We start from the raw sequence: 20,706 nt of genomic DNA, 5'->3' as shown, positions 1-20,706 counted from the left end.
GTTTATTTTTGAAAGACACACTGTGATAATTACTGAAATCCTTGAACATTAATTGTTTTCGTGGCCACTGAAGACGTAACAATTTTTGTTATTTGGTTGGTTTTATTTTAAAGTGAGTGCAAAAGTATATCTTTGAAAAATTAACAGAAACTCACATTTTTAGTCACTGTTTTTAAATTCAACAACTGAGTGTCTTAATATTTTAAGTTACAGTTCTTATTTTGCTCATACAAAATGTTCTCAGAAGTTTAGGTTTATAGTCTCTAGCTATTTGGGGAATTTGTACAACTTAAAAAAAAAAAAAAAAAAAATGGGGAGGGGGGGATTTCACAACAACTGCAGTTTTAACATTTCTAACATTTTTATTTTTTTACAGTTGGTATTGAAATGACGTAACAGGTCCTGCACCGGCACATGTTATTATATAGAAATTGGAAATTGCAGTAATATCAACGGCAAACCGTTCAATGTGGCTGAATCCATGTTGACTTTATTGGGTGGCTTAAATTAGAAAGCCAATTTCTCAAATGAATGATGTGGAAAAAATAAAAATAAATGCTCACCTTTGCATGCTTAGGCTACATAAATGGCTACATAAATTAGAAAACGTGATTAAACACTGAATTCTGAATTTAAAATCTTACAAATAATTTCAAAGTGCGTCCTATGACAGACCTCCAAAAAAATAAAGTCCAACTCGTGGAGAAATGTGAGGTTTTCTTCAGCAAAAATAATAAAAATAATAATAATAATAAAAAAAAAAAAAAAGGATGAAGAAGAAACACTCCCGTACAGTTTTGGATATTTACTAAAGTCAATATATGCAACTAAAAATAATATTCAAATTTTGCTTAATGAACAAATACATACCCAAGTTTTACATCAGTGTGGAATAACCTTCTATTCTATTCTATTCTGTTTTGTTTTCAATATTTACATTCTTTTGCAGCAACAGGAAATAAGTACATACAAATTTAGGAATTGTAGTCTGTACTAGTTTCGACAAAGACCAATGTGCGATATAGACTATTTTTCGAATATTAAAGAAATTGATTTGTAAATGACAAAACGAAGTCTATTCAACACTACGGAAGTTTATACGTACGAAATTGGAATTTAGTAGTGTTCATGAATAAAGTGCCACAGTTTTGATAAAAAAAATAAAAAAAAGTTAGCAGGCCACGTCAATGATGGGTAAAATATATATTTTATTTTCTGTTTCATAGCAACAGTAAGTAAAATAAAACTATTTGACAAATACCCATCAGAAATCAGATTATTTCATTTTTAACATTCCCTTATTTTTTTTTACGAAATTCATGTCACACAATTTGTGCAGACCAAAACAGGCTAATAAAATTACATTTTAATCGTAAATTGAATCACTTTACGACATCCAAGTGAAATGCCCACACACTTATTCCACCAGGTGACACTTTATAATAACTTTCATTTTTAACTTAACAAATAGTATTAAGCTTAACAGAAAATGAGTTAATGTACATTCGAATAGCTAAAAAGAAACCAAACTTTGGTTTATATTGTTTCCTTTAGGATTTTCAGAATTGAATGGGCATTAACAAGCTATCTGATAGTGTTCGTTAACAACTGGAGTTATAGAAAGTTTTTATAAAGTGTTACCGAACGAACAGCACAACCTGTTTGTGAACCGTCAGATAAATGTCTAGTCCATTCGAGATTCGTGTACGTGCATTTAGAATGGGATTAATCGAGGGAGTTTGCACTGCCATTCAAGCCCGTCGTCGGGACAGACTCGGAAGTTTGCAACAAGTCAGGTGAGTGGCACGAGGGGCTACCGGGCACACTGTGCTCGCTGTCGGTGTCACTCCCTCGTTTTCCTCCACTCGTCCCAGAGCCCGACCCTGACGAGCCTCCGGCACTGTGCGTTTTGACATGTTTACTGAGGTGGTCGCTCCGCATAAACCTCTTGTTACACACCGGACAAGCGAAGCGCTTCTCGCCGGTGTGCGTGCGCAAATGTCGCTGGAGCTCGTCGGAGCGCGTGAACCTCTTCCCACAGAACAACCAGTTACACACAAACGGCCTCTCTCCGGTGTGCCACCTCAAATGCGCCTTGAGGTGCGACGTTTTGCCGTACACTTTCCCACACCCGGGAATGTGACAGCTGTGTAGCCCTTTTCTGCGGAGGCTCGCGCCAGCTGGACCCAGTCTTTCCGCCTCTTGACAGTTCGGGCAGTCACACGTCGCTCTGCCCGAGTAGCGTCGCGCTGAGGACCGCGGAGACCCGGCCAACGAGGCCGTCGGACCCCCTGTCAACATGGAACCTCCCGCTCCACCCAGGGGAGAGGGACTGGAGTTCGGGTACGAAGAGAGCACGGGTTTGAATCCGTCGATGAGATGCTGACCGGTGGTCAGGAGATGCGGGGACGCACTGGTACTGAAGGCAGAGTGGCTTAAACTCGAGTAGTCTGAGTTGTATCCCCCCAAAGGAGAGTGTAAAGAAGTCTGCAGCCCACCGGAGTGAAGGGACGTCTGGAGCGCGGTTCCGTTCGGGTTCTGCACGTCAATCCAACCGGCTCCCACGTCCCACCACGCGGATGCGCCCGTGGTGCCCACATCCCCGGTGGGTATGCCAGGGTGCGAGGACTTGAACCACGATTCGTAGGGATGCGCCACGCTCATTCTCGGGTAAATGCTTTGCAAACTGTCCACGGACGTGTGCACCTTGGAAATAAACATGGGCTGGTGGCTGGGCTCTTGGGAGTTGTTGGAAACCGACGCCTGGAAAACGGAGTAGTCGTTTCCGAAATGGCAGTTGGATGAAGTACCAGAAGTTAAGGAAAAAGCACTGGATCCCGTGGAAGTGTTCGTGCCAAAAGAGTCGCTTAAACCACTACCATTCCGAGCGAAAGAGGACAAACTGGATCCCAAACTACAGCTGCTGGCTGTCGCTCGTTTCCACGGGTGGAATCCTTTTCCGAACGAAGAGGAGTTATCCGAAATAGAGGAAGGAGAAGGACTCTGACTCCCGATTTTGTTACACGTCGCAGCCAACATGGCTAAAGGAGTCGACCCCAATCTCGGCTCCTCCTGGAACAAAAGAAAAAGTTAGAAGGTAAGTAAAGATGGTATACATTTTGGAATCTGGGTGCTTATCGTACAACCCCAACATAGCTGAAGTATCTGGCAGTAACGAAATCTTAACCATTGAAACACCAAAACAAAAGTGAAACACAACATATAAATACCAATAAATGTTATACATACAATGTCTTAGTTGAGAAATGGAAGTCCTGCTTGTTTCTCTCGCTTAAAACATAATCAAGTGACTCTCTCCCCGGCTGACCCAAGAAATGTTAATCCCCACGGCAGGACAATAAAGGAAACTAATTAAACCAGCACGAAACTCCTTAGACTCACCCCTAGAAGTGAAGTTGCCATCACAAAAGTGCCCTCCTCAGAGGATCTTTTTATATTTATGAATCAGAGCACTGTTTTTTTTTTTTTTTTTTTTTTAGAGGTGTGCAATACAATGATGTGGTCCGCCCATTCCAGCACAATTGTAGCTCCTCTCACGGCTTTGAAGTTCCGCTGTGACACGGGCGACCAATCAGGAAGAGCCGTACTTTCACGCGACCACATTCTAACGTGAGGTCATCGATAGAGTACTTCGGACAAGATCTCCACCCCTTCCAACACCCCCCTCATAATACAACTGAAGTAGGAAGTAGAAATGAGTAGGACTGGAAGTTATAAGGACAACTTTTCTATTATTTTGTAGCTATATAGAGGTTAACGAGGTTGATGGACCCCTGATCTCTTTTTGAATTATTCTTGTTTGTATTCTTTTTCTTTCTACGTAACGTCTGCTACAAGCTGTGATAATGCAAAGATAACAATTGTATATCATATCATTCTTACAAGTCGTTGTCATAGTCTTAAAGATTGTTTGAAATAATTTAGATTCCCATAATTTTTTAAAAACAAATTATGCCGTACCGATCAGCAAGACAAAACGAACAGGTTGCTTTCGAAAATATTTTTTTCTATTCTTTAAATCTTTGACTATTGTTTCGAAAATAATCGTTTAATAAAACCTTCCTTTAGTAGCTAAATAAAAGTTTACGATATTCAGCAAGCGTGCATGCGCGTAGATGATTTAAATATATATGAACGAAATCGATATATATATATATATATATATATTAGTGCTGTCAAAATTAGCGCGTTAACGCATTCGATTAATTTGAAATATTTAACGCGTTAAAAAAAAATAACGCAATTAACGCGGTTGCAGTTTTTTTTATTTCCAGTTGTGGCCTATGTGTGTTCAACGTGCAAAGAAATATGGATAAGACCAAGGAAGGACTTTTAGACGGAAAGTTTCAGTATAAAACTCTGCCGGATTACTCTTCAGTCTGCCACAAGAAACATTACTCTTCATTTAGTCTGCCACAAGAAACAGCAACATTAAAATCATGAACTCAAATGTCATTGTTTAAAAAACAAAAAAAACAATGACTGTAACAGTGCGTAAATCAGACCTTTCTGTAACGCTAACGTTAATAAGCTTAAACGAAAATAAACGAAATAATTGTGTAGCGGAGTATTTTTTGTACACAGTGCCGCGAACTGTCAATCACTCCTGTGCGCGTGCATCACTGTCCTTGCAGCTGCAGCAACTTGCGCTCTCTCTCTTCATCAAGCTTTAAAACAAAAAGGGGACAAAAAGATCATATTGTTTTTGTGCATAGGCTATAGATTAATTAGATAAATGAATATCTAAATTTGTGCCTTGCCGTCTACGGTATTTTTTTAGAACTTAGAAAAAAGATGCTGCAGCCAATGAACAGCCAGCGGGGGCTGCAGGACGACTCAACCTCCGCAGACAGTTTTTAATGTTTATCAGACAATAAATACTCAAGATTTTGCTTTAGTATAACTCACAACGAGTTTCACACACCTTCTCCGGCCACGTTGAGTTGTTGACACTTAACAGTGGGAAAAGCGACACATGCGCTATTCACTTGTATAACTTAAGGGTGAATGGGTAATGTAGTTTCTGCTCTGGGTGGGATGAATTAGGAAGCTTGCATTGTGAAGGGCGCTCTGAAAATCGGCAGTGCAGGTGAAAGATTAAAACCTCTATTAAAACAGATGTCCAAATGAGCGTACCGGTACGCTACAAGCACGTTCTGGGCGCACAGAGAGGTGGCGGTATGCTCAAGAGCTATATTTGAAAGTGGCGGTACTGAGTACCGGTGCATACTGGCCCACTTAAAGCACTGGCAATGACTATACTTTGGAATTTTTTTGCAGTCCACTTAGAATTCAACATGGAAATCATTTTTGTCTATTATTGGCATTGATTGTTTTGAAATTCAAATGGTACTTACATGCCTGTGTTTTTATTTCTGTAATAAATATGGCTTTCAAGCCAACAGTTAATTTGGAGGATATTGATGGTTTATTGCAGGTATGTTGTTTACATGAGAAAATATGTTACAAGTTAAACAAAAATTCCAATAAACAATCATATTTTGAATTTAAATAGTTTCTTTGTCTTGAGTTTACATTAATTATTTACATTTTACATTTACATATCCAAAAAGTTTCAGTCTTTTAATTGCGATTAATCGCGATTAATCGCGATTAATTTTAAAAAATTGTGCGATTAATTAGTTAATTTTTTTTAATCGATTGACAGCACTAATATATATATATATATATATATATATATATATATATATATATATATATATATAGGCCTATATAAACTCACATAACTTTATATTATAACATACCATCTCTTTCTTTCACTCTCTCCTAACTAACACACTCACAAACATGCATAAGACAAGTCAGGACTGCATGGTGTGTTTTCCGCTATTTTGTTACTATTATGTATGAATTACGAATTCGGAGCATGTGAACTTATTAACCCATGTTGGTCAGTGCAAAAACAAAATAAATAAATAAATAAATAAATAAATAAATAAATAAATAAATAAATTAACATAATGCATGTAAACGTCTTTACAAGGTGGGATATGTCTGTTGTGTTCTGTTAACTCTACAACAGCAATACAGTGGCGTGCAATTCATAACAGGACGATGAATGCAGAAATGCTCTCAGGATAATGAAGTGGCCCTGGCTACTCTACATTTGAATTTGAATTTTAATAAAGCAGGAGGTTTTTAATCATGAGAAGTTTTATTTGTTTGATATTAACATTCTTATTGACCGGCTCCGCTGACCAACTTGGTCATTATAGGACAGCAAAAAGTTAATTAAAACGACCGAAGATTATTCATCAAATCGTCTGCCTCCGCCGTGTCGCCTCTTTTATTGCGGGAAGTGATAGATGGCTGATCAGATTAATTTCTCTGTTTCTTCGATTTGCACAACAGTTCTTTTGTTTCCTTGGCAGTGCTTACCTTTTTTAGTTCAAAGAACAAGAAGCAATTCCATTCAAAATTGAGAGTGAGAAAAATATGCAATAAAAAAATTAAGCAAAGCACATCGGAATAATAGGAAATAGGCTACTGTGCGCCAATTTTAAATTGCGGCTATCTATTCTGAAACAAATTCTGTAAAGTTTGTGAAGTCAGTTTTACAGAATAAATAAAATATAGCCTTATATCAGATAATTAATCGTATAAACTTTGCTTCAAACATCCATCACGTCAAAATAGCATTGAACTTTTCTCTCAGATCATCTTTGGTTCGTCGTTGTAGTGAGATTATGATAACTGAATAAAGCGCAAACCCATCAACGAATTATCTCTAAAACACTAAAACATTTTTATAACAAACAGAGAATAGAATCCCTTAAATATGCATGTCTTTACATCAGTAGGCTATGTAAATATAACAGATAAATAAAGAGGTGAAACTTCACAGCAATAGCCTAAATTTCCCTAACTCAACGTGCACGAGCAACCCTTGCCAAAATACAAATGTCATACACACGCAAACAAAATGTCCCATAAAGAGCAGCATTGTTTGATTGCAACAGATGCATGATGCACATACCGTGTCTGTGTCCTCGGCTTATTGATTGACCTCGCGCGCATCTCCTCTCGCACAGCAGAAGGCAGTGGCGCTCACGCACAAGTGAACGCGCAGACCCTGGAAGATAAATGTTACTTTGGGAATTGAGTTTAATTACGAATAACGGAGGAGCCGCTCGGCCACCGGTGGTGTAATCAAAACATGTGTTAATGTCCTCTGACAAGACTGTGTGATCTGCACAGGATGAGGTGGAAGCGACAGCGTGTGATTTTGAACAAATACTACAGAAAACACATTTAACAATTTTATTGATTCTAAATAAATTATTTAAACAAAATAGGCTATAGAACATACAGGGCCAACAATGTGCAAATAAAACTGAATTTGTGATTTTGTGTAGCCTATATAATTTATATCAGAGGTTTAATATCGTAAATGATTAAATTAAATAAATTGACGAAAAAATTAAATAAATAATTATAAAAGGAGTCAAAAACAACAACAAAACGGTCGCTCATGTAGCCTAATAGCCTATCCAGTTTTCTTTTTTTTTTTAAGATGCCTTACAGGACCGCTGAGGTTCCCTTTGACCTGTGTTGAACAGATGTCCCCATCTCTCCCTTTCTTCTCCCATGCATGGGCTACATTACCGTCATGAAATCAAGCTTAAGAAACCTGTCCCATTCGTGGTCCTAATCATCGCGTTATTCTGGCCCAGTGCGCACGAACAAAATGAGTTTAAAATAGTGTGCTCTCAATAATTTTGCGAAAAGAAAAGAGGGGAAGTCAGCGGCTGTGTCCCGGGGATGGTGGGAGCACTTTTCTCTTTAATCTTATGATTATCCAGGAAAACTGATAATCCAGTGGTCTACCTTTCCGTGTGCTGCGAAACATCACGAGACTAATTGCTGGAATTCGAAACTAGTAATAAAGATTTAAGACTACGTTGAAAGCATCGATGTAAATAATAATAATAATAATAATAATAATAATAATACTTATTATTATTATTATTATTATTATTATCATAATAAAAATAAAATAAACGAATGCAATTATAAATAAAGAAATGAATTATTACTTGCTTACTTAGTTACTTACTTAGTATACTTGTTCATTCTGAAAGTCAGAATCTATCGTTAAATAATCCTAAAGTATTTAGAAAGTATAATTTATATATATATATATATATATATATATATATATATATATATATATAATTCTCTCTCTCTCTCTCTCTCTATTGCTTGTTATACAAATAATTTCAAGCATTATGAACTGTTACTATAGTTCAATCTAATGCCTTTGTGAAATATCATATAAATGCGGTTCTCTTTTCAGCAGGAGGTGGGTCAGAGAGAACAGATGTCCCTGTGTGTGCTGGGCTGCCAAGTCAGGCTAGGGCAGTGAAGCCCGAGACACAAGAGCCCAAATGGTGTGACAAAGGAGGAGCAGGAAGCCTGGCTCTGCCTGGATGAACCTCAGAGAGCGCCAGTCCACATCCACATCCCAGCCCCAACCCTCGGCACACGGCCCACAACCCTATTGAACTACTAGAGCAGGGCCGTGGACCATGTGCTGACTTTTTGCTGGATCACACAACCATACACATGATCACAGGAGTGTAAACGCTGACATATGATAACTAGAGGACAAGTGTGCAGAGTTTAAGCAGAAATCTCACACACATGCACAGGTTAGTACCACATTTATAATGTTTTTCTGGGCGCTTGTATATTTGCAACATGCTGATGCCAATGAATACAAGCTGCTTTGGGTAATTCATCGATTAAATCCAACCAGATAAGGTGGTGCTTGTCATATGACTTAACACCAGCGACACTGTGTGTGTCCAATAACTCATTCATCTAGATTTAATCAGTGTTGTGTGGACACTAGATGGAGAAGGACGCATCCAGTGGCTAATCACCAAAGCTAAACACCTGGAAATGTGGCATCATGGGCTATGTGGTCATTATCATTATCATAAGCCCTCTAATTAACCAACAAATCACATGCTAATGTTACACACTATACTTGAGCCAATGTACTAAACTGAATGACAGCTGCAAAATTTCTCAGGTTTTAAATGTGACATCAGGGTCAGCTCTTGATATGACCCTTAGGTACCTGTTTTTATCATAAACTGTCATTTTGGTGTTACAATGACTTTTTAATGTTTCAAAAGTTAATCCTTTGGATTGAAATGTTCAATGAATGGCTGGAGTGATTTGGACGGAAATTTTCATAAGGAGACAAAGGATCTACATTATAACCCCATGGAAAATACAACTACACAGATGTCAAAAAGGAAAATGCAAAAGAAATAAATACATAATTAAAAGCAAACAGATATATAGATAGATAGTTTAACAAAATGTTGGTATTGCTTAATGCTGTATCTATTGCTTGTGTTCCTTCAGTCATGCATGGAAATGCAGTTAAGTATGATGCATTCTGAGGAGCAATGCTTTTGTGTCTGGCTATTTGCTGGTCATAGTGAGGTCATCAGGAGTGGGTAAGCAGGCTTTGTAAAGGTCCCTGCACAGGTGTGACAGCAGCCCTCGCTGAAGGAGTGCAGTGAAGCATGAAACAATCATCTAAATGTCTGTGGGATGAAATGGCTAGTTAACAATCTTTTGACTGCCCCAACCTCCGAGCTTTTGTCGGGTATCGATCGACCAGCTGCCACTGGGTTATTGTCAGGCTGGATGGGAGCCCCCTTGGCTGGGATGGATGGGTAGCAGTTTATGTGTGTGTGTTCGGTAGAAGGGTGTTGCTTCTTTCTAAGAGGCTTTCCCATCCTTTACGTTGTAGTTTATTCTAGTTAATTAGGTAAGATTCTTTAGAAGCACGAAAGGGGGGGAAAAGCTGTTTAGGGTAGCTCATGGTTTGCAAAAAAACAGTTGCTGGTCCCCCTTGACTTGCATAGTGTTTTGAGCTGATAATGTGTTAATGTGTGATAATGTCTTTGAATGACATCACATATATGAATAAAGCAGACACGCCAGCCTAAAAAAATTATGTATAATACCATCTAAATGAAAATATATATTTTAAGTAAAGATAATTTATTCAATAAATTAAAGGGGGGGGGGGGGGTACAATGGTGTTTCATGTATTCAGAGTTGTTCACAATGTTGAAGAGAAGGATTCTCATGCTAAACATGGCCAAAGTCAAAAAAAAAAATAAAAATTTAGAAGAATGACTGATAATTTCTGTGCCGAAAATCTTACTTCCGGGTTGGTACAAGTTTCGGCTGTTTTTTTTTTTTCGATCGTGGATTTAATGACATATACGAGAGTTGAACTCCTTATAGCATCTCTGTCGGAAAAGCGCGCCCGCGCACACATCGACCAACCGGGTTTTTGGATGTGAGGGAAAGTTTACTGTGTTCAGCTTCCCAAAGAACCCAGCGTTACATGAACAGTGGATGAAGTTTGTTTTTCCGGGGCAGGAACGGAGTGTATCCAGTGTTCGAACTATACCGTGTCCTTTGGGGGAGCCCACTTCTTTTTTTTTTGGGGGGGGGGGGGGGGGGGGGGGGGGGGGGGGGGGGGTTAGAAGTCGTGCACATGCGCATGCCTCAAATAAGGACTTACAACAGCTACAAGTGTATGCACTATTATACATTATCGACACGAGTGCCTCAAAAAAGGACATATAATGACTTACAAAGATACATAACAGCTACAATATGCACTATTATACTTTATCGACACAAATTGATAGGTCAGGAAGACAGCCTTGAATGATGTTGCGCTCTCCTCCGTTAATTTAGAATTCACCTCAATTACTTTATTTGCCAGAATCGCCTTTTGCTTAGTCAATGCCACTTCAATGGCCATCTTGTGTGCAATGCTGTCCCTGTATTTATATATAATTTTTCGCGACTGGTTCTGAGCATTAATCATTAATCCACTCCTCAGACAAGTGCGTGCCAGGTACCTTTTCAGACAGAAGAAGGTTTTTTGCGTCCTTTCAAGTTGTAACGAGTGGAAAAAAATGTGGCCCCTTTAAGAGCTGCGCGCTCCCTGTAAAACGGTTTGCACTCTGTATGATAATGTATACACGCGCGACTCGAATCCCCCATGTATGCGGGTAATCTCTGTTTGGAAATCATTTTGTTTTAATCTTGTTTGTTTTGTTTTGGTTACGCTGTGGACGGTGGAACATGGCACAGACAATTGCCCGAGTTCGATTGGAGAAATAAAACGAGTCGTTGTTAAATGTCAATCGCCTCCGTGAGTTTTGTCTGGCCTAATAACTTTGTGAGCTATCCATATTTTTTCCCCCTCCTGACACAACGCGTTACAAAGTGATACACCCCAAGCTTCCATCCTTAACACACAGCCATGTATATTGGCTCTTCCAGTCTCTCCACTGCTGGCTGTTCCAGTTTAACGCGAGAGAGGACTCGAAGCAAGAGGGGTTAGGATCCCAGAGATTACTTTTCTTCAGCTTCATGCGTTTTCACAGTGGGCTTGGCTTGAGGTTTACCAGTGCTTGCAGCAGGTGAATCAGTCGTGCTTTATCACTACACAATTTCTTAATAATACCAAAATTAATTGAACTACCTTGTTTTCTTTTTGCCCTGGCTATGATGCTATAACTGCATAATGGAAGGACTTTGCGCACGATAAATGGCCTCCAACGTTTATTTTTTTCTACGAACCTATGACATACTAACATGGAATTTGCAGCGCAGCACCCCCACACCTTGATGCTGTGACGTCTTTAATCTTTATTGAAGTTAATTAGGTTTTTTGCCATCATAATCACATTACAAAACTGAAATTGCACTTAAAAATATTCACATTGTCAGTATTTTTTGAGACCCCCCAAAATTTCAGATTTCTCGTTTTCAGGGGAGCCCATGTCTTATTAAGGGGAGCCGAGCTCCCCCTAGCTCCCCCGTAGTTCGCACTATGAGTGTATCAAGTGCCTTTGTGTGTTCTGGTCATTTGAGTGACGAAACTTCCTAATCATCCGTAAGAAGGAGGCGGGAACCGGCGCACAATCAAACATCGCCGTCGCTCCAGTTTTATATCCTTCCATCTCCTACGTAGGACTCGAGACAGGTGGTGGGTCGCAGGTGTAGCTCATCTCCAATCACTACACCTGGCCTCACTCCTTGTTCCCACGTCTCTCGGCCCCGCCCCACTCGTCACAATATGTTAATGGAAACAACACGAAACATCAGTAATATTATAGCTGTGTTTTTCTTTTTATAAATATGATAAAACCAAAGACATTTGGGATATATGAAGGATGCAGTACTACTCTATAGGTACTCAAAATTAACATGAGATTGGGTGAAACTGTGTATGTTATGTACCATTCAAACAAACAAACAAACAAAGTTTTGCAGTTGGTGAGATCAGGCATGTTTAGGCACAGTTATTTGTTTGTTTGTTCATCGATTAATTCATGCATTCATTCATGCATTCATTCAGTGGAAGAAATAAATACTTTATTAACTAAAATGTAAAACATTTTCAATAGCAGAAGTTGGTCTAACACAATAGATCAAAGAAATAAGCTGGTCAGATCTGAACTGTTAAATTGTTCAAACTGATCATACCATCAAACCATTAGAATGAATGCAGCAGATCACAAATCCAATCATCGCTGTTATTTACTACACACTTTATTCCCAGACTTTTTGTTTTTGACTGTCCCCTACATTACCCCAGTGGGTGCGTGCAAGTTTGTCAGTATGAGGGGAGGAGAGTCAGCCCTGACTCCTACAGTTTCAGTAATTATCCACTGCCCATTCTGTCCATCCAGAGCCATAATGGAGACCAGAGCGTGTGCCTGTCACCACTACAGAAAGAGAGGGAGGAGACAAGGGAGAGACAGGGCGGAGAGGACAAGTATTTGCCTACCTCATTATGTCATTGTGGTGACACAAAAGCAACTTTTCTTTTTCTTTTGTCACTGTGACAAAACATTAAAGTTAGCAAACTCATTCTGAGAGGGGCCCTCCTGCATTATTATTTGATTTTTAAAACATTTTTTTTTTTTTTTAGTTAGTTAGTTAGTTTATCTTTGTGAAGTGATTCATGGACCTTTTAGAGTTATTAGACATCAATTTTCAGGTTCTATTAAGATCAAACTAACTACTATATTTTTATTATTATTATTATTATTACTACTACTATTATTACATAAAGTGCGCATATGACTTATAAATACATATAATTATAAATGTAAAATATACATGGAACTAAGTTTCTTATGTTGAAATCAGATTCAGTGTCAGAACTGTGAACGTAGCCTTCATTTGATGCTTATTTAGATTATATATAATAAATACTAATGCAATCATTGACTGATCATCTTAATCATTACATTTAAACTGTATTTATTAGGTTTTAAAGATGTTATAGTTCATGCCCTCCAAAGCACGGTCTACTTTACACACTGCTCACTTGGGAAGGGAGGTGTATTGATTGTTTTTTTGTATTCGCAGACATTCCTTTGTCCTTCCATAGTCTGACACTTGTTTTTAATCAGTCAGCTGATGGCTCTTGGCTTATAATTTGTGTTCAGTTGACACGAAGAGAATTTAGATGTCACAGACAGAAAGGCGCTGGAGCTGTGCTGAGGTCAGCAGACACTTGTAGTGTGGCGGCATGTCATAGCAACAAAAAGATGCTCCTGTTCTCAAAAAACTAAATCATATTAGCTATATTTTACTAAGTAGCTTTAAGTTTTAAAGTTAAAGTTTTATTTTGCTAAATTTTTTAATCTAATGTCTCAGTCAAAACATCTCCATTTTTGTTTAATTGTAATTTTATTTATTTTTTTTTTCAGACAGCGACCAAAGAGCCTGCAGAAAGATGCCACTGAGACCTTGTGAACGTTGCTAATTCGAATCTCATTCCATCAGATGCCACTGTTTTAAACTTTAGCTGCTTTTTCTTAAAATGTACATATACACATACAATATATATTTTTAAGTAAAAGTTCTCTCAAACTTCGTTTTAAAGAATTCTCTTGATTCAAAAATCATTTTTACAATGCAGAAACCTTGCAGAAAGTGTCTTTCTCTTCTTAAATTGTCCGGTCTTGCATTCAAAAATCCATCCCTTTAGGCCAGGTAAAAATCATATTGAGGAAAAAGTAAAAGTGAGAGAACTGAGGAATGGAGGGATGAGGGTGGGGCTTGATAAAGGAAGTCAGGACGGTCTTCTCGCTATGCAATTTAATCACTGTATACCCAGGCAAGTATTGACAGTTGTCCTGTGGAAGCTATTAAAGTTGCTGTCCAAGGTTAAATGAAATTGCAGTTTATCAGGGGAGCGTTGAGAAAATAAGGGAATCTGCAGGAGCCGGCTGATTAATGTGGAGCATGATCAACACAAGGGGGTTCATTAAACCATACATCACTAGGGTAATTTAACATGTCATCATGCCTGCTGTCTTTATGTGTGCGTGGGGGTGTGAGATTGTATGTGCTTTTTGTCATGGTTACACTGTACAAAGAATCAGTGTCGGTTTGGATGTTGGTGGATGTTATATTGTAAGGAATGATATGCAGCGTTGTATTGTGCTGAAATGAAATAACGGTAATTGTTCAAATGCTCCTCTCCACATTTGGTGTTATAAAAACCTACAGAGTAAGTGGAAGGGTAACCTTCACATATATGTTTTTCTAGACATTTTGCGGACTTTTAGAAATAAACCCTAATAAAACAACAGTGGCAAACAGTGTGCATAGAATACATCATCAGATAATTTTTACATTTCTGAAATGTCATAATTTTCATGACGTTTCCACAGTATCTCATATGAATTTTGTTTAGCAGCATTTTGGGGTGAAAATATTGAAATCTTTTTATTTTTTTTTATTTATTTTTTTTATTTATTTTCTTTGGAACAAAAAGGCAGACTTCTTTGCTTTGCCACAAAAAAAATAATTTAATATATTATTTAATAGATTATCCTAGATAATTTCAAGATTTTAATTTAATAGTTATATATAACTTGATTGAAAATGATACACAACATTATAATGTATTACAAGAAAAAATAGTCTGTGATATTTATCTTGTTTTAATTATTTTTGTTTTCTTAGTTTGTTGTTTTTCATTGCTCCTGCTAATATCTAAAAAAAAAAAAAAAAAAAAAAAAAAACAACAACAAAAAAACAATTAGGGCATTAGGTCTGAAATTATATAAATATTTATCTCATTTGTTACATGGCAGGAATAGGCTAATTAATGTTGCTTTTACATCTCTGATTAGAATATTATTGTTTTTTTTTATGTAATATTTAGTGCTGCATTGCAGAACCTTGACCTCTCTATTGCCATCTGTGGTTAAAAATAGATATTATTTTGAATATTTTATTATGTAGCTGAGAAATATAATTTTATGATTAAGAATGTGGGAACAGGCAAAAACAATAACAGCTACAACATAAATAGTATCAAAAAGTATAAAGATGAAGTACAAAAAAATTACAAGACAATTGAAATGTAAAAACAACATTTGTTAGATTTAAGAAAAGTCTACTTTTTTGTCATAAATGTTCCCACAGTAAAGAACACCTATGTATATAATAATTTAGAAATATTTAATATTGCGAGTGACTTTATCACTGAAAAAAATAACAATAAAATAAATAAATAACAGTGACAAACAAGTACACTACATCACTACTGCAGGGACATTTCTCTTAACATCCTCATCGTTTCACAGTTTCCCCCAATGTTCGGCCCTCTCTAATCAGGAGGGCCTCATGATCACTTGTGGTTTTGCAGTGGGACTAGCGCGTGGGCATAAATAAGGCTATGCTAATAGAGCTCAGCAAGACATGTCATTTATTATCAAGAGTTTGTTTACAGGAGGATAATTGATGGTGCCCACGGGACAGTGGAGAGTCGGACGTGAATCACGGGCCAGACGAGGCTCTTGATAAGGCGCTGAGAGTCGCTCGTAATTAAGCAGGGCACTAGAGACCAATTGTTTGTGGAATGATTTGGCCGGGGCTAATTGACATTAATTGTTTAATCTGATTTTCTTGCCTTCCACTGTGATTCTAAGTCAGGCCCTGTAAAGCAGTGATCCACAACACTGTATTAATGAGGTCTGGGAGGATATTAGTGTGTGTATGGATGTGTGTGTGTGTGTGTGGTCGAGGTTCATGCATATGGAAGGGAATTATTTCTTGGAACGTCTGGCTGTTCTCGAGGGAGAATCAGGAGAAGAATATGGTAAACGTGCACGTAATATTTCATGTTCACAGTGTTTACATTTTAAATGAATGAATCATTATTTGTCTTCTTGTCTTTTACTTTAAACTGCCAGATGATCTCGGTGGGCTACTTTCTTCCCTAATGTGTGGCATGTGGATACATGCTGTAAATGAAACTTTCAGCTCTGGTCAGCCTGCACACCTTCAGTCAGGTCATCACACAGTGCTAACAGCGGGGCTGATTTACCAGCGCTCTTCAAACCCCTCGGAGAACAGTTCAACCCCACTCTGTTCCACCTGACTGACACATAATGGCTTTTAATAGCCATATTACTTAAAATTACTAGGTCAACAGTAGCAAATGTGTTTCATGGCTCATTAGGCAAAAATGTTAGACAAACAGTGCCTCTATATTTAACATTAGCGGAGATGCAGGAGAAATTATTTCATGCTGTCTCACCAGATCTCATACTGGCAAAAGCAATGAGCTCCTGGAGAATGTGCAGGGTTCATTTATTTATTTTTTTTTCCTCATATGTCAGTGATTTTTAATCTGTTATGACTGTATATTAATTTAGATCGTGGTGGGTTTCCCTTTTCATTTCATAAATCACGTAAGAATCTTTGCAGAGTTGGAAAATTAACAATTATAATAAGTCATATGATGATATAAAGGAAAAATGATTTAAAACGTTTTTATTTAATTTGATACATGGAATAAATGCACATAATTTTAGTTTGTATATGCTCTACTTATTATTTATTGACCTTTTTTCAATATAATAATAATAATGATTACAAGCTAAATTACTTATTTTTGGATAAAATAAAAATGAATAAAATTAAAACTTTCCACTTCCACAAACTTTTTTAAATTATTTTAATTTTGTTTTTGCATCATTTGTGTTTTGATGATGCCAAATCTCTACAGTCTTAGTCTGAAATTAAATTATTGTGCCCATATGTATCTATTCCCCGTGTTATCTGGGTATTTAATATAATTAAACTCTAAATATGTCTTTTGAATTTCAATTAGGTTGAAGATCTATCAGGATTGCAGTGTCGGGCCCAAAGTTTTCCAAAGCATGTGTAGACGATAATGATGATGCTGTCATAGCTGAACTGTTATAATAACTGTTGTTCTTTCATATGTTCTTCATATGTTACTTCAGTAGTTTTGTTTCAAAAGTTTCCAGACAAAGACATCCTGCTTTATCTGATTACATTTGGCACATTTATGAAATCACGTAAAGATGGGACGAGCCGCACCAATGAACATTAGATCACATTTAACACTCATCAGCCTTGTAGCTTTTTTAATTAACACAAACCGTGATGAGATATTAATGATGATTAGAATGGGAGATGTAGTGTGTTATCAAGATCACTTGTGGTGAAGGGTGGACATCCGCTCTTGCTAGAATTACAGCTCGGTAATAGTTGGCAGACATACAGAAGCTTGTTTTCTTGATTTTAGTCTTAGAGTTTTGGAGTTAAAATCATTGATATACATGAAATTTACATTTACCATAATAAAACTCTTTCCATATCTTCATTTCATATTTGAAAATTAATTTTGACTTTAGCTGTTCATGGTGTAGCTCATTTGAAGGCTGAATTATTTGCATTTCAATTAACGTTTATCTTGTCAGTGTCTTCTCAATGAAGTATTTGTGATTTATCAGGGATGGCTGCCTTTACTTTGTGCTAATAATTGGATGCTATTGAAAGGATGAGTTTCATTGATTTTGTTGATGACTGCGGACATTACTGGAGCAAAGCTTAGATTGTCAGCGGGGTCTGTGTTGAGCCGCGATCAATGGCGGTGAATCTTCCCTCTGCTTTTTTATTTACTCCAGCCTGCATTGATTGAAACATGCTATAGTCCAGGAGATATTGTCAGGACACTGAAACCAAGCTCTGAAAGCTCAATTTAGATTTTTAATATCTATCAGGTTTATGTAAAGATGACGATGGTATCTGCTCTCTGATCCTTACAATGTCAAATGCTGAATACAGACTAATAGAGACTGGAAAAACCTGAGTTTTGGTACTAATACAGAGCATATGAATATAATGTATTTTATAGCATACACTCTAACACCTTTATAGTTTGGAGTCAGCAAAATATATTTTTAAATAACTTATGCATTGCATTAATCAATGTGTCTTTTTCAAATAAACCTGTTATTTTGAACTTTGATCAAACAAAAAAAAAGATAGCATGGTTTCCACAAAAAATATTAAGCAGCATAACTGTTTTCAACAATGAGTTTAATAAGAAATGTTTCACGAGTTCACACTTACATATAATTAGCTGAAGTATTATAGTGCATATTTGGCGTGCTGTCCGGGGCAGGGGCTCCGAGCTCGGGAATGGCCCGAACCTAGAGTACCCCCCCGTATATGTAAAAGTGTAAAATGAACTCTAATGGAGGAGATGGGGATGGAGGGGGGATGCTGACAAACCATCAATGGAGACAGGTAGGCTAATTCAGCTGTATTTATACCCTAAGGTTGATTATATTAAGTGGCTCCACCTGTGTTAATTAGGCTAAGTATCTGACGTGCTCCTCCCGAACCTTGTTATGAAACTGCATTTCACGAGTTCACACTTACATATAATTAGCTGAAGTATTATAGTGCATATTTGGCGTGCTGTCCGGGGCAGGGGCTCCGAGCTCGGGAATGGCCCGAACCTAGAGTACCCCCCAAAAAGCAATAGCGGAAAGGACAGCCGCCAGACTAAGGACCCCCCACAATAGCTTTGACATCTGGCGGGGACTGATATTTAAAAAGCAGGTTGGAAGGGCCTATATGTACTCCAGTGATTGCAACTTTACCTATTGGAGAAATGGGCCCCACCGGCTGCTTGTGTCAGACTATGTGATTTAGGGCGCCCGGTCGGGGGGGTTCAAGCCGTTGCACAACCGGAGCACCTCACTGCATTGGAACGGATGAGCCCCACCGGCCGATAGCGGAGGAGCGACGTGATTGGATTGCCCGACCAGGAGGGCCTGAGTTGTCTCGACCGGAATAGGTCACGGTGTTGGCGTACGGGCCCTACTGGCTAATGAGCCCCTGCTAGTCAGTGGGCAACCAGGGCAGATACCTAACCGAGAGGACCCATGAAGCCTCCGACTGGAGATCAAGACTCAGGACGACGGACGTGTAAGTCCTCTCGGTTTGAGCAGATAAACAGCTTTGGGCTGCCGACAAAGAGGACTCTTGCAACACCCAACGGGAGATCAATACTCACGGCATCGGATGGATAAGACCTGTTTGTGGGCAACAAGAAAAGAAAACCCGACCGGGAGCACTCTCGCCGACATCTGACACGAGCACAATACTCAACGGCGTCAGACGGGTAAGCCTCGCCGGCCGGGGAGCGGGAAAAGGAAAACCCTACTGCGCGGGCTCTCACAGCATCCAATGGGAGATCAGGACTCAGAACATCGAACGGGTAAGCCTCACCAGACGGGGGGGAAAAGATTTGGACAGAGTTTGGCGGGAAGTGGAGACTCTTGTCGTCATATGCGAGCACCGCCACCCGTCAAACAGGAACGAAAGTTTAGGTGACCGTGAGACTCTCGCCGACATCCGATGGGAGCTCAATACTCAAGGCATCGAACGGGTAAGCCTCCCCGACCGTAGCATGGAAAAGTAAAGTTTAAGTGGCTGGGAGACTCTCGCCGACGTCCGATGGGAGCTCAATACTCAAGGCATCGAACGGATAAGCCTCGCTGACTGTAGAAAGGAAAAGGTAAGGTTGTCTAGCTGGGAGGCTCTCGCCGACGTCCGATGGGAGCTCAATACTCAAGGCATCGAACGGATAAGCCTCTCCGGACGTAAGACGGAAAGGTAAAGTTGTGTTGCCAGGAGGCTCTTGCCGGCGTCCGATGGGAGCTCAATACTCAAGGCATCGAACGGATAAGCCTCGCTGACTGTAGGAGGAAAAGGTAAGGGTGTGTGGCCTGGAGGCTCGCGCCAGCATCCCGAGGGAGCTTAATACTGACGGCGTCGGATGGGTAAGCCTTTTAGACCAAAGGATGAAAAAAGTTGTCTGGCCGGGAGACTTCGCAACCATCTGACGGGAGCTCAATACTCGCGGTGTCGAATGGGTAAGCCTCGTCGACCGTAGAAAGGAAAAGTAATGTGGTCTAGGCGGGAGGCTCTCACCGACGTCTGATGGGAGGTAATTACTCGCAGCATCAGACGGGAAAGCCTCTCCGAACGTAAGACAGAAAGGTAAAGTTGTATGGCCAGTATTGGGCCAGACAGTGAAGGAGGGTTTTTTTTTTTAAACACGGAAAAGGCAAAGTTTGGATCAAGCCGGAAGCACTCTTGCAGTGCCTGACAGGGTTCAATACTAAGAACAATTTGGTTGTCTAAAGGGTAGACGCTATGACGATTACTGCATAATTGTTTAACGAATCCAATGAGCTGCTTCCGATATAAAGTCAGAAAATCTTGGTGCAGTCACTGTATTTGAAAATTTAAGTG

General features: G+C 38.9%; 1 protein-coding gene across 3 annotated transcripts; it reads right to left on the bottom strand.

Annotated features, from left to right (window-relative positions):
• Positions 1-1,304: 1,304 nt before the first annotated feature.
• Positions 1,305-7,109, bottom strand: LOC128030887 (transcription factor Sp8-like). Of its 3 annotated transcripts, none has more exons than XM_052618964.1 (2): positions 7,019-7,109; positions 1,305-3,072 (listed from the first exon to the last, which is right to left on the bottom strand). In XM_052618964.1, exon 2 carries the CDS (start codon positions 3,037-3,039, stop codon positions 1,726-1,728), a length of 1,314 nt encoding a protein of 437 aa, XP_052474924.1. In that variant the 5' UTR covers positions 3,040-3,072; positions 7,019-7,109; the 3' UTR covers positions 1,305-1,725. The 3 variants fall into 3 exon arrangements, with proteins under 3 accessions (XP_052474924.1, XP_052474922.1, XP_052474923.1); XM_052618962.1 differs by lacking the exon at positions 7,019-7,109 and adding an exon at positions 3,403-3,560; XM_052618963.1 differs by lacking the exon at positions 7,019-7,109 and adding an exon at positions 3,250-3,396.
• Positions 7,110-20,706: the final 13,597 nt, after the last annotated feature.

This window comes from Carassius gibelio, chromosome A16 (assembly GCF_023724105.1).
Source record: "Carassius gibelio isolate Cgi1373 ecotype wild population from Czech Republic chromosome A16, carGib1.2-hapl.c, whole genome shotgun sequence".
Taxonomy (NCBI): Eukaryota; Metazoa; Chordata; class Actinopteri; order Cypriniformes; family Cyprinidae; genus Carassius; species Carassius gibelio.
The sequence above is the reverse complement of the archived record's forward strand: the minus strand, read 5'-3'. Positions and strand labels throughout refer to the sequence as shown.

What these genes read in the sequence shown, in the direction of transcription:
- LOC128030887 (XM_052618962.1), bottom strand. Translation starts at nt 3,423, where the DNA reads ATGGCAACTTCACTTCTAGGG. An exon ending in TGGCAACTTCACTTCTAGGG is followed by an intron (nt 3,073 to 3,402) that starts GTGAGTCTAAGG and finishes CTTTTGTTCCAG; the next exon opens with GAGGAGCCGAGATTGGGGTC.